We start from the raw sequence: 14,824 nt of genomic DNA, 5'->3' as shown, positions 1-14,824 counted from the left end.
CATCATAGTTTGCCAACAATTTACCTAACGTTACCCTAACCCTAACCCTAACCTGTACGTGGGAGGTAACCAGAGCAACCGGAGGGATCCCACGTGGTCACGGGGAGAACATCAACTCCGTACAGACATCAGTGGGAAATGGAGCCCGACCAGTAACCACTGGTGCTGTAAGGTGAAGACTATGCAATGGTCAGCATGAACAAGTTGGGCTGAAGGGCCCATTTCCACATTGTATTACTATATAATTCATGCCCAGTGGGATTCATAGCTGTTTATGCACATCCATGCACAGGTGCAATGAGGTACAGGAGAATCACAGGCAGAAAAAAATTCCGCATCATTTATGCTTAATGAAAGTTTTTCTTGTGAATGAACCTACGGCTGAATCATACTGGCTGGTACCCAATGTCACTGCAGACAGCATTGTGTGGTCCCACAGCTCCCCTTGTACTTGTGGTATGGATTGAGAGAGGCCAGATAGTTTGGTTCTGGGTTCCTTGGAGATGGGTGTTCAAAAGGACTTCAGGTGATGGACAGTTCTTCGAACCCTGACACAATCCCCATCTCCATTACTACCTCTGGCCCTTACACTCCTTTCAGTCTGTCACACTTGGCCCCTACAGCACACTTCACCCTCTACCCACCCAGTTCCTATACCCCTTCCCATCTCCGTGGTCCTCTCTCGTCCCTACAACCTTCCTTGTCACTGTCACCCCTGGCTCGTACACCAACCCTTGTCTTTATAAATCTCTTTGTCTACTATACCCCTTCCCCATCTCCTTGACCCCCTCTGGTCCCTACACCCCTCTCTCCTATGTAATCTCTACCAAACCCTAGACCCCACCCTTCTCCGTAATCTCTACCCAACCCTAAAACCCTCCCTTCTCAATAATCTCTACCCAACCCTAGATCCCTCCCTTCTCGATAATCTCTACCAAACCCTAGACCCCACCCTTCTCCGTAATCTCTACCCAACCCTAGACCCCACCCTTCTCAATAATCTCTACCCAACCCTAGATCCCTCCCTTCTCTGTAATCTCTACCCAACCCTAAACCCCTCCCTTCTCGATAATCTCTACCAAACCCTAGACCCCTCCCTTCTCCGTAATCTCTACCCAACCCTAAACCCCTCCCTTCTCTGTAATCTCCACCCAACCCTAAACCCCTCCCTTCTCGATAATCTAGACAAGGGAGCCGCAAGTTCCGGGGCAGAACTCTGGATCTCAGGAAAACCAGGCAGCGGGGCAATGGAAAGCTCAGAGCTTGAAAGCACGGGAATGGCTAAGGGATACCAGGAGGTGGAGCAGGTTGAGAAGGGAAGGACATGCAGGGGTTGGGTAAGGATTACAGAGGAGATGTCTAGGGTTGGGTAGAGATTATCGAGAAGGGAGGGGTTTAGGGTTGGGTAGAGATTACGGAGAAGGGAGGGGTCTAGGGTTGGGTAGAGATTACAGAGAAGGGAGGGGTTTAGGGTTGGGTAGAGATTACAGAGAAGGGAGGGGTTTAGGATTGGGTAGAGATTACAGAGAAGGGAGGGGTTTAGGGTTGGGTAGAGATTACAGAGAAGGGAGGGGTTTAGGGTTCGGTAGAGATTACAGAGAAGGGGGGGGTTTAGGGTTGGGTAGATTACAGAGAAGGGAGGGGTTTAGGGTTGGTAGAGATTACAGAGAAGGGAGGGGTTTAGGGTTGGGTAGAGATTACAGAGAAGGGTGGGATCTAGGGTTGGGTAGAGATTACAGAGAAGGGAGGGGTTTAGGGTTGGGTAGAGATTACAGAGAAGGGAGGGGTTTAGGGTTGGGTAGAGATTACAGAGAAGGGAGGGGTTTAGGGTTGGGTAGAGATTACAGAGAAGGGTGGGGTCTAGGGTTGGGTAGATTACAGAGAAGGGAGGGGTTAGGGTTGGGTAGAGATTACAGAGAAGGGAGGGGTTTAGGGTTGGGTAGAGATTACAGAGAAGGGAGGGGTTTAGGGTTGGGTAGAGATTACAGAGAAGGGAGGGGTTTAGGGTTGGGTAGAGATTACAGAGAAGGGAGGGGTTTCGGGTTGGGTAGAGATTACAGAGAAGGGTGGGATCTAGGGTTGGGTAGATTACAGAGAAGGGAGGGGTTTAGGGTTGGGTAGAGATTACAGAGAAGGGAGGGGTTTAGGGTTGAGTAGAGATTACAGAGAAGGGAGGGGTTTAGGGTTGGGTAGAGATTACAGAGAAGGGAGGGGTTTAGGGTTGGGTAGAGATTACAGAGAAGGGAGGGGTTTAGGGTTGGGTAGAGATTACAGAGAAGGGAGGGGTTTAGGGTTGGGTAGAGATTACAGAGAAGGGAGGGGTTTAGGGTTGGGTAGAGATTACCGAGAAGGGAGGGGTTTAGGGTTGGGTAGAGATTACAGAGAAGGGAGGGGTTTAGGGTTGAGTAGAGACTACAGAGAAGGGAGGGGTTTAGGGTTGAGTAGAGATTACAGAGAAGGGAGGGGTTTAGGGTTGGGTAGAGATTACAGAGAAGGGAGGGGTTTAGGGTTGGGTAGAGATTACAGAGAAGGGAGGGGTTTAGGGTTGGGTAGAGATTACAGAGAAGGGTGGGGTTTAGGGTTGGGTAGATTACAGAGAAGGGAGGGGTTTAGGGTTGAGTAGAGATTACAGAGAAGGGAGGGGTTTAGGGTTGGGTAGAGATTACAGAGAAGGGAGGGGTTTAGGGTTGGGTAGAGATTACAGAGAAGGGACGGGTTTAGGGTTGGGTAGAGATTACAGAGAAGGGAGGGGTTTAGGGTTGGGTAGATTACAGAGAAGGGAGGGGTTTAGGGTTGAGTAGAGATTACAGAGAAGGGAGGGGTTTAGGGTTGGGTAGAGATTACAGAGAAGGGTGGGGTCCCCGACACCCAGAAGCCCTCTGAGGTTAGGCGCAAGGCTGGCTGCTGATGGGGCAAGGTTGGGCTGCAGGGGCCTGACCTGGTGGCGTTCAGCAGCTCCGGGCTGTGTCCTAATCTCTCCTCCAACAGCAGCTCGAATTCCTGGCCCAGCGCTAGGAGACGACTCTTGAGCTGCATCTGCCTCCTTGCTGCCCTGACCTTCTCCACGGCTCGAAGCTCACAATCTCGCCAGCCCTCCTGCAGAGACAAAAGTCCGGTTAGCAATAACACAAAGTTCAAAGCAAATTTATTATCAAAGCAGGAAGACACTCAGTGGTCTCCTTATGGAAATATCTAACCATCCAATCACATGGCAGCAACTCAATGCATGTAAGCATGCAGACATGGTCAAGAGGTTCAGTTGTTCAGACCAAACATCAGAATGGGCAAGAAATGAGACCTAAGTGATATTGGCTGTGGAATTATTGTTGGTGGCTTGAGTATCTCAGAAACCGATCTCCTGGGATTTTCATGCACAACAGTCTCTAGAGATCATAGAGAATGATGTGAAAAATAAAAAGCATCCAGCGAGTGGCAGTTACATGGGAAAGAAGGCCTTATTAATGAGAAAGGTCAAAGGAGAATGGCCAGACTGACTCAATCTGACAGAAAAATTACTAACTCAAATAGCCACACATTACAACAGTGGGGATGCAGAACAACATCTCTGAACACACAACTTGAAGTGGATGGGCTACAGCAGCAGAAGACCACAAACATTCACGCATACAAGTGACACCTCAGGATTCTCCACCTTGTAGCACATGGAGTAGGTCGCATTCCTAGCGGCTCTCTCTCTTTTACTGTATTTGATATCCCACCAACAGATCCCTTTTAGTTTTGATGATTTACTACTTCTACTGAAGGATTTACTATTTTTACTGAAGGATTCACGACTTAATTCCAATGGCCGAAAAAAGTCGTTCTGGTATTGAATTGCGTAGCGGCAAGACTTTTCTTGAAATGGAGCAAATGGAACAAACCAAGAAAACGGAGGAACCTGTTACACTAGCGGGAATATTTTCTTCAATACGAGACATGAAGTCGGAATTCGGATTGCTTAATATTAAAACTGATAAGCTGGCCGGTTCAAACGCGAAGCTCGAGAAAGCTATTTCTATGATTCAAGACTCTCTGGAAAACTTGGATTCTCAACTTCAAACACTTCAGCAGACTACAACCCAAATCGAGAGTGAGCATGATCTATTCAAGAAAACTATTAAAGATCAAGGAATGAAAATATCTTCAATGGAAAAGAAAATCAATGAAATTACCTCGGAACTATCTAAAATGAAAAGAATGGTTGATTTAGATAGTAGAGGGCGTCGGAGGAATCTGCGTATTTTGGGACTGCCTGAAAATACTGAAGCTGGTGATCTGTTAAAATTCTTTTCAGATATGCTGTACTCACTTTTCAATGAGACCCTTGAAACTAGCCCTTTAATTGACAGAGCTCACAGAATTCCATTTTTTTGGCGTTCAGCCGAATTACGTCCTCGAGCAGTTGTACTTTCTTTGCATTATTATATGACTAAAGAAGCTATTATTCAAGAAGCCAGAAAGAAACGGAAATTATTCTTCAATTCAACACAAATTCGTATAGTCGAAGATTATCCATCCGAGATCTTTGCCGAAAAGAATATCGAGAAGTTATGAGTGAAATGTATAAATTAGATTTAAATCCCTCCCTTCGCTTTCCAGCAAAGCTGATAATTTTTCCGTAAAATCTTAATCATTGAGAATCTACTCTCCTCAGGAGGGCTGGGAGTATATTAATAATCTTAAAGTTAAGCCTACTGAATAAAATACTAAAGTTACTCCGATTACTCAATAGGCAATTTTGAAGTATCTGCTGTGTGAGTGTTTATGGAGCTTTTGAGTTAAGTACATGTTATACTTTTTCATTCTCTGGTATGGGACGTGGTCAATTTAATTTTTTCTTTATCTTATTAATAATTAGTACATATATAACTGTCTTGTAGGGAACTTTTATAGTATTGTACTTTAGTGGTCCGTGTAGGACCTGTTGTGTATTAACCTTCTTATTTTTTTTCGATAGAAAGAATATTGTTTATAACATTATTCGCCCAGATTTATTCCTTCTTTTGAATATATGTTTAAGCTACTTTAGCCAATTCTAAGATGGCCGTTGTTGATTATGTTTTTATTAATGTTAGACATAACATTATAGTAGTTGAATTCTGTTTGTGCCTCTTATTATGGCTATTTGCTGTGGGATTTTTGCTTTTTTTTTAATTATACGGAGCTGCAAGATGGAGTACAGGGTCAAAGGTTATTAGGCAACATGGGACCAGCCTATTGGTTCCTTCATTTCTATCTATTGGGTGGGGGGACGGGTCTATCAGAGTAGGTTCTTTTCTTGATTGGGCAGTTCTTTTGATGGATTTCTCTTTCGTAAATGCGTCGCTCCTTCTGGTTGTACCCGCGCCTTTTGGTTTAATCTGTACATTTCTTTTATACAATATTAAACTCAATTTTAAACATGAATGTTAATAAAATCAATATAATATCTTGGAATTGGAACGGTGTCAATCATCCCATTAAGCGTAAAAAGATTTTTAAGAAATTAAGAACACTTAATGCTGATATTATTTTTGTGCAAGAAAATCATATACAAAAACAGGATGAGGACAGTTTTTTCTGCTTCTGGAAAGGTTCTTTATTTCACTCGCTGTCGGATAGTAAAACAAGAGGCGTTTCTATATTTCTTAGTCCCAAAATCCCTTTTGTACACCTTAATACTACGACTGATTCGATTGGAATATATTTAATTGTTACTGGTTTATTATGTGAGCAAAAGGTAGCTCTGGTGTGTGTATATGCACCTAATGTAGATAACTCTGATTTTTTTAAGAAACTTTTTTCAGAGTTACCGAATCTCAATGAATATAGGCTGATCATGGGTGATGACTTTAATTGTTGTTTAAATCCGGCGATTGACAGGTCATCAACCAACCCGTCGCTTCCAAATAAAGCGGCAGCTTGTATTAACTTTTTTATTAGAATATGGCCTTGTCGATATTTGGAGATATAAACACCCCAATGATAAAGATTTCTCTTTTTTCTCACACGTCCATCATAAATATTCTCGAATTGATTACTTTTTTTTTAGATACACGTCTGTTAAAATCCGTTGTTGAATGTACGTATGACATCATTGCGCTTTCAGATCACGTGCCTTTAAAGTTAACCCATAAGCTTTCGGATAGATTTCTGAAAATCTCACAGTGGAGATTGAACCCCGTATTGTTACAGGATCCAACTTTTGTTAATTTTATTAAGGAGCAAATTTCTATACTTTTTGAATTTAATACAACTGAAGGAATGTCAAATCTGGTTATATGGGACACCTTAAAATCTTTTCTTAGGGGACAGATAATCTCATATTCAGCAGCCTTGAGAAAGAAAACTAAAGCAGAATTGTCAGTGCTTATTAATAAAACCTACTGAAGACCTATATAAAGAAAGGGTCGAACTTCAATCACAGTATGATTTACTCCTGACCTTTCCCACTGATCAGCAGATTTTTAAATCTAAAAGTTTAGTTTATATACATGGGGAAAAATCTGCTAAACTTTTAGCGGGTCAGTTAAAGGCTGGGATGGTCAGAAGACAGATTTTAAAAATTCGCCAACCAGATAGAACAAAAACTTGAGATCCTTATGAAATTAATAAGATATTTATGGACTTTTATTCTAATCTTTATAAATCTGAATTCTCTGATAGTACTATGACTATAAATAAATTTTTGCAAAGGTTAAACATACCCCAAATTTCGATTCAAGATGCCGATATGTTAGATGCACCTATTAAACAAGAGGAGATAGCCAAGGCTATATCCTCTATGCAATTAGGTAAAGCTCCGGGACCTGATGGTTATACGGTAGAATTTTACAAGACCTTTCATGAAATGCTTATACCACATCTTCATCAAACATTTACCAACTCCACATCCTCTGGGAACCTTCCTAAAACTTTTTATGAAGCACTAATTTCATTGATTCCAAAAAAGGAAAAGACCCACTGGAATGTGTATCCTATAGACCTATTTCTTTACTGAATGTAGATTTTAAAATTCCCTCTAAGATTCTAGCAAATAGTCTTGAGACTATCTTGCCTAATGTTATCTCAAATGATCAAACAGGATTTACTAACAATAGGTATTCACATTTTAATATTCGAAGATGATCAAATATCATTTATTCCCCCTTAGCCAAAGAATCGGAATGTACTGTATCTTTGGATGCAGAGAAAGCCTTTGATAGGGTGGACTGGCCTTACCTATTCCAGGTTTTGAAGAGGTTCAATTTTGGTCCAGGATTTATTTCCTGGATTAAATTGATTTATCATGCCCCGGTAGCTGCGGTTTTAACTAATAATCAAAAGTCTCCTTATCTTAGATTATATAGAGGTACCCATCAGGGTTGTCCCCTCAGTCCTTTATTATTTAATTTGGCTTTAGAACCACTTGCTATTGCTCTTAGGGATTCTAATTTTGTGCAGGGTATTAGGAGAGGGGATAAATTACCGTAGATTCCGGATTTTAAGCCGCTACTTTTTTCCCACATTTTGAACAGCTTTGAACTCTGCGGCCTTTAATACGGAGCGGCTAATGCATGGTTTTTTTTCATGCCGCCAAAAACATTTTGCCTCGTAACAGTAGACCAATAAAATTGATGAGTAGTTCACAGAGGTCCAATGAAATTGTACGATAAATCAAGCGCACTTTCACAATTAAATTATTGTAAATCAGTCATTTGTACTCACCCTCATCAACATGGAAAACACTCGAAGAAAAGCATTGTGCTGCCTTTATGGCAGTTATTTAGTTTATAATATTTTCGCTTAGTAATTCATTTGTTAGTTAAAGTTAGAACTGTTTTAACTATATTTGTTTTTTGTACTACATCCCGGGATGCTATGACGTCACACCCGGTTTCGCCGCGTTTTGTGGGAAAAATGCCGGTTTGCGATAAACGGGAAGGCGGGGGGCAAGCGGCGGAGCGAAAACGCTGCTTTTAAGTTAAAGGCGATCAATAACTTTTCCTGGTAGGCTGCAGTATATATATTTTTTACCAGTCGTTAGGAGATATTGGAATGTTGTTCAGTAAAAAAGTATACGCAACGTATATTTAAAAGTAGCCGCGTTACAGGCACGGTTCGAAAAAAAGCATTTGCAATATGTATTTGTTTATGTTACCATATGGATTTAATTAAAAGTTAAAAAATCCTCTTTCTGTGTAAATATCTCATATTACAACGTGGGACACCTGCGGCCGAAAATCCGGTGCGGCCTGTACAAGTACAAAATTGATTTTCTTTCTAAAATTAGAGCCAGCGGCTTTTAATCAGGTGCGCTCTGTAGTCCGGAATCTACGGTGCATAAGGTTTCGTTATACGCGGATGATTTATTAGTTTACATTTCAAATCCTAAGAAATCTATTCCTTCTATGTTATCTATACTTACGGAATTTGGTACTTTTCCTGGATATAAACTTAATTTACATAAAAGTGAATTATTTCCTATTAATAATTATTCTGATTATTATGATCAAATACCTTTTAATATTGCCAAAAACCATTTTACTTACCTTGGTATCAAAATTACAAAAAATTTTAAAGATCTATATATGTATAATTACTTCTTTAGTTGAATATACTCAACAGGCGCTTACTAAATGGTCACCTATGTCGATGTCATTGATAGGTCGAATAAATGCTATAAAAATGGTTATTCTACTGAAATTTGTATATACATTTCAAGCAGTTCCCTCTTTTGTTCCAAAAACATTTTTTGATAAAATAGATTCTTTGATTTTATCTTACGTTTGGAATAATAAAAGCTCTAGAGTGAATAAACTTTTATTGCAAAAATCAAAAAAAGATGGAGGACTGGCTTTACCAAACTTTAGATTTTATTATTGGGCAATTAATACTCGTTATATTACTTTTTGGATTTATGATATAGACGACCAAGATCACCCTTCATGGTTACAGCTGGAGGAAAATTCAGTAGTGGGGTTTTCGTTAGCTTCTTTATTAGGAGTTCCTCTTCCGTTTTCGCTCTCCAGAATAGGTAAACAAGCTCTTAACCCTATCGTTAAACATACTTTAAAAATTTGGTTTCAATTTCACAGATTTTTTGAATTAAATGATTTTTTACTTTCTAGTAATATTTATTCTAATTTCTTTTTTAAACCATCAACTTTGGATAAGGCTTTTCTAACATGGAAAATTAAGGGAATAAAAACTTTTTTAGATTTGTTTTTACAAGACTGTTTAATGTCTTTTTCACAGTTAATGGATAAATATGATATCTCTAATACACATTTTTTCAGGTATTTACAGGTTAGGAATTTCTTACGTGATTTTTTACCGAATTAGCCCTCGGCCTGATCTTCAAATTTGGCTTATGTTATTTTTCAGTTTAAACCTTTTCAAAAACGATTAATAGCTATCATTTATAAACAGCTAATGAATGCATGCATGTCGCCTAATGATAGGGTTCAACGTACCTGGGAAGTAGAGCTTCAACATTCACTTTCAGATAATCAATGGAGTAAAATTTATTATTTAGTCAATGGAGAAAGCGAACCAGCTGAACAACTTCTTCAATAGGTTCGACAGCACAATCTCACCCTCACTGCAGAACTCCACACCAGGCTTACTTCCCTCACAGGAAAATAGCCACTCACAGGAGACCTGGCCCACGCCCAGGTTTACGGCTGCACAGGTGGAAGGTCAACTGAGGAAGATCTGTACCAGCAAGGCGGCTGGACCGGATGGAGTTTCCCCACGATTACTGAGGGCCTGTGCGACTGAACTGGGAGAACCACTACAGCGCATCTTCAACATGAGTCTAGATCAGAGAAGAGTACCCAGACAGTGGAAAACATCTTGTATTGTCCCGGTACCGAAGAAACCACAACCAAAGGAGTTGAATGACTTCAGACCTGTTGCCTTGACGTCGCACGTGATGAAGACCATGGAGCGGCTGATAATACAGAATCTGAGGCCACAAACCAGGCACGCCCGGGATCCGCTTCAGTTTGCGTATAAGGAGAAGGTGGGAGTGGAGGATGCTATCACGTATTTGCTGCACAAATCACTCTCTCACCTAGATGGGGTCAGTTGTGCTGTGAGGATTACATTCCTTGACTTCTCTAGTGCCTTTAACACCATCCAGCCCAAGATCTTAAAGCACAAACTAACGGAGATGGGAGTAGACTCTCACATGGTGGATTGGATAGTGGACTACTTGACAGATAGACCTCAGTATGTGCAGTTGGGAGACTGTAGGTCTGACACAGTGGTCAGCAGCACAGGAGCGCCACAGGGAACCGTACTCTCTCCGGTCCTGTTCACCCTGTACACATCTGACTTCCAATATAACTCGGAGTCCTGCCATGTGCAGAAGTTCGCTGATGACACGGCCATAGTGGGGTGTGTCAGGAATGGACAGGAGGAGGAGTATAGGAAACTGATACAGGACTTTGTGATATGGTGCAACTCAAACTACCTGCGTCTCAATGTCACCAAGACCAAGGAGATGGTGGTGGACTTTAGGAGATCTAGGCCTCATATGGAGCCAGTGATCATTAATGGAGAATGTGTGGAGCAGGTTAAGACCTACAAGTATCTGGGAGTACAGTTGGACGAGAAGCTAGACTGGACTGCCAACACAGATGCCTTGTGCAGGAAGGCACAGAGTCGACTGTACTTCCTTAGAAGGTTGGCGTCATTCAATGTCTGCAGTGAGATGCTGAAGATGTTCTATAGGTCAGTTGTTGAGAGCGCCCTCTTCTTTGTGGTGGCGTGTTGGGGAGGAAGCATTAAGAAGAAGGACGCCTCACGTCTTAATAAGCTGATAAGGAAGGCGGGCTCTGTCGTGGGCAAAGTACTGGAGAGTTTAACATCGGTAGCTGAGCGAAGGGCGCTGAGTAGGCTACGGTCAATTATGGAAAACCCTGAACATCCTCTACATAGCACCATCCAGAGACAGAGAAGCAGTTTCAGCGACAGGTTACTGTCGATGCAATGCTCCTCAGACAGGATGAAGAGGTCAATACTCCCCAATGCCATTAGGCTTTACAATTCAACTGCCAGGACTTAAGAACTTTTTTTTTTTTAAAGCTATTATTAATGCTTTTTGAGTTAGTGATTTAGATGCATATCATATTGTTACTGAGTTAAGTATTGTATGTAATGAGTTTTTGCTACAACAAGTGTATGGGACATTGGAAAAAAAGTTGAATTTCCCCATGGGGATGAATAAAGTATCTATCTATCTATCTATCTAATAATTCATCTACCTGCGCACGCCATATCTTAATTCAGTTTTAGTACATAGGGCCCATATGTCCAAAGATAAATTGGCACATATTTTTCTGAATATAAGCCCTATTTGTGACAGATGTAACGCAGAAATGGCTACTCCAACTCATATGTTTTGGTCATGTGTAAGTTTAAATAATTTTTGGAGGGATGTGTTTGGAATATTATCTAAAGTTATAGTTATGGATGTTCAACCTAATCCACTTACAGCAATTTTTGGGATTATTCCAGAGGAAGCAAGCAAAGTGTCTGCTTCCACCCAACATGTGATAGCGTTTTCAAATTTATTGGCTGGGAGAGCTGTTTTGCTACATTGGAAAGAATCTAACCCGCCTACTGTTTTCTATTGGCTCTCCTCCATTATGTCATGTCTAAGCTTGGAGAAAATTAGAAGCCAGACATTTGATACATCCTTTAATTTTGAACAAGTCTGGCGACCCTTTATTCAATATTTTCACATGATTTAATTTTTTTTTAATTCTCTTTGGGGAAAATCCTTATCCATGAAGGTTCGGAGATCACTGGAAGGATGTGTTTTTTTTTCTCTCTCTATTTTTTTCTAATTTTATCCTCAATTGGACTGCCCAATCTTTCTTTTTCTTTCCTTTTTTTCCCTCTTTCTTTTTTTTTGTTTTTGTTTCAGTTTAGTTAGTGGGGGGTTTTTTCCTTATCAATAAAATTGCCAATCTTTTTTTATGATTGTTATGAGGAGTTGTAGTTTTTTTTACCATTGTATATATAATAGCATAATATTTTACTTATTTGATTTTGATAATATATACTTTTTGTTTTTACTATTGCTGTTTATATGTCTTTTATATTATCTACTTGTTAAACTCCTCTTCCGATTTGTATATTCTTTATTTGGAAATCAATAAAAAAGATTGAAAAATGAAGTGACACCTCAAAGTGGGCACTGAGTGCATGTCACCACCTGGAGATGATTTTCTTACAGGGATTTACAGAAAATTAAAGAAATACAACAGAACTTATGAAAAATATACATAGCAAAGACCAAAAAACAATTAATGTGCAAAAGTCATCAAATCATGTAAATAATACAATCAAATAAATAATACTGAGAACATGTGTTGTAGATCCTTGAAAGCAAGCCCATAGGCTGTGGAATCCATTCAGAGTTGAGGTAAGTCAGAAGCCTGATGGTTGTAGGGTACTAACTGTTCCTGAACCTGGTGGTGTGGGACCTTCTTCCCAATGGTAGTAGTGAGAAGAGGGCATGGCCTGGATCTTGGGGTGGAGGTGGAATCGTTGATGACAAATGATGCTTTTTTCTGGCACTGGGAAGGACTGGGTTGTTCACCACTTTCCATTCCTAAGCATTAGTGTTTCCATACCAGGCTGATACACCTTTCCCAACCATTGACAATTGCCTCTCTTCAACTAACAGATGTTGTCCCTGTTGACACTCACCAATATAAATTAGAAATTATCCTATTCATATACATCATGACTTGGTACAGCAACTACTCTGGATCACTCAGGAGTAGCGGACCACACAACCCCATCTACATCGCTGGTGTGCAGGTGGAACAGGTCAAAAGCTTTAAGTTCCTCGGGGTGAATATCACAAATGACCTGACCTGGTCTAACCAAGCAGAGTCCACTGCCCAAGAAGGCCCACCAGCGCCTTTACTTCCTGAGAAAGCTGAAGAAATTTGGGTTGAGGAACATCTCGGAAAACCAGTCCTGGCCCCAACATATAGCACTGAGAGAGCAAAAGTTCATCTTGAACATACAAGGAATCCATTCAAGAGGCAACCATGAAGAAGGCACAGCAGCAGCTCAATATTCTTAGAAGTTTAAGGAGATTCAGCATGTCATTGAGAACTATCAAACCTCTACAGATGTACGATAGAGAGCATGCTGACTAGTTGCATTACAGCCTGACATGGGAACTCCAACACACAACGACACAAGAGGCTACAGTGAGTGGTGGGTCTTAGTCAGTTCCATCATAGGTACAGCTCTCGCTACCAAAGGAAGACCCACAAAAGGTGACATCCACCATCAGGGACTCCTGCCTTCCATGTCATGCCCTCTTCTCAGTGGTGCCATCAAGTAGGAGGTACAGGAACCTAAAGACGCACAGCCCAAGGTTCAACAACAGCTGCTTCCCCACCGCCACCAGGTTCTTGAACCCGCAAAAAATCCCTACCTCAGACTACATTTCCCTCAACCTCCACTAATGTCGTTCCATTTATTTTTGCCCACAACAGAAGAAACAGAAAATTAGTTTCTAGTTTGAGAAAGTTAAGCTTAGTGACATCCCTACAGGTCATGCTGTTTAACCCCTTCCATAGATATTGCCCGAGTTGCTGAGTTTCTCCAGCATTCTGAGTGAGACACAGCTCAGCATATCACAGAAACCTGACTCTGTCTACACTTCTCACTGCTCTATAAAGAAGCCAACATAATCACACCCTCCTATCACACAGAAGATTCAAACACCCGAAAGAATGTACCAACAGGCTCAAAGACAAATTCTACCTGTCTGAGGGCTTGAGGGAGGCACAGACTCTCACCACAGTGATCAAGTATCAGGACCAAGTGCAAACGGGATTGGTGTAAGTGGGCCGAAGAGTCTCTGTGAATCCACAGCCCCACTACCTCCAGAACCACAACCCCTCCCACCGTCACATAAAGTAAGACAATTGTCGGGGAAAGCTACCTGGAGCAAGGACTTGACAGATCGCAGCACGGGAGGGGCTTCTGAAACGTCCTGCAGGTGAGAACTTGAGTAGGAAAACCTGCGGGAAAGAGGGAGCGTCCTTGTTACCATGGTTTCATTTCAGCCGGGCATACTCATTCATCTATAAAGAGTGAAGCTCCCTCCACACCGTCCCATCACACACTCCCAGGGTCAGACACAGAGTGAAGCTCCCTCCACACCGTCCCATCACACACTCCCAGGTCAGACAGAGTGAAACTCGACCCACACTGTCCCATCACACACTCCCGGGGTCAGACACAGAGTGAAGCTCCGTCCACACCGTCCCATCACACACTCCCGGGGTCAGACACACTGCATTTAAGCCCCACCCTATTTATATATGGTCATCCAGTAAGGAAGGGGGCATGGAGGGATGAGGATGTCCTAGTCAACTTGCTCCTGGGGCTGGCGAAATCCGCCATCCGAGGGTCTTAGAAACGGGTGGCGGGAGGATCTCCCCGGGCAGACTGCCTGGCAATGTTTAGAGGGTATGTTCGTGCCTGGGTAAATATTGAAAAAGAACACACGCAGTCCACGGCGACCTTAGAGGAGTTTCGAGACCGTTGGGCTCCGCGGGGTGTAAATGCGATCGTGGATAGAGATGGCAACATTTTGGTGTAATGTCTATTGTCTATTTGTAGTGAAGTAACTGTGTTTGCCACTGTTTTGTATATATTGTATAGCACCGATATTTGTAATAAAGGATTTTGTAATTAAAAAAAAAGGGGTCAGACACAGAGTGAAGCTCCCTCCACACCGTCCCATCACACACTCCCGGGGTCAGACACAGAGTGAAGCTCCCTCAACACCGTCCCATCACACACTTCCGGGGTCAGAAAC

The 14,824-nt window shown here is 41.8% G+C and overlaps 1 protein-coding gene across 1 annotated transcript in view; it reads right to left on the bottom strand.

Moving 5' to 3' along the window:
- haus5 (HAUS augmin-like complex, subunit 5) overlaps window positions 1–14,824 on the bottom strand; it is a 71,652-nt gene that overhangs the window by 29,945 nt on the left and 26,883 nt on the right. Inside the window, exons 12-13 of the mRNA XM_073055721.1 lie at window positions 13,943–14,021; window positions 2,939–3,096 (exon numbers count right to left, since the gene is read on the bottom strand). Coding sequence (XP_072911822.1) covers window positions 2,939–3,096; window positions 13,943–14,021 — 237 coding nt within the window. The remainder of the gene's footprint in view (window positions 1–2,938; window positions 3,097–13,942; window positions 14,022–14,824) is intronic.

Source organism: Hemitrygon akajei, chromosome 1 (assembly GCF_048418815.1).
Source record: "Hemitrygon akajei chromosome 1, sHemAka1.3, whole genome shotgun sequence".
Classification (NCBI taxonomy): domain Eukaryota; kingdom Metazoa; phylum Chordata; class Chondrichthyes; order Myliobatiformes; family Dasyatidae; genus Hemitrygon; species Hemitrygon akajei.
Note: the sequence above shows the minus strand (reverse complement) of the source record. Positions and strands in the feature narration are given on the sequence as shown.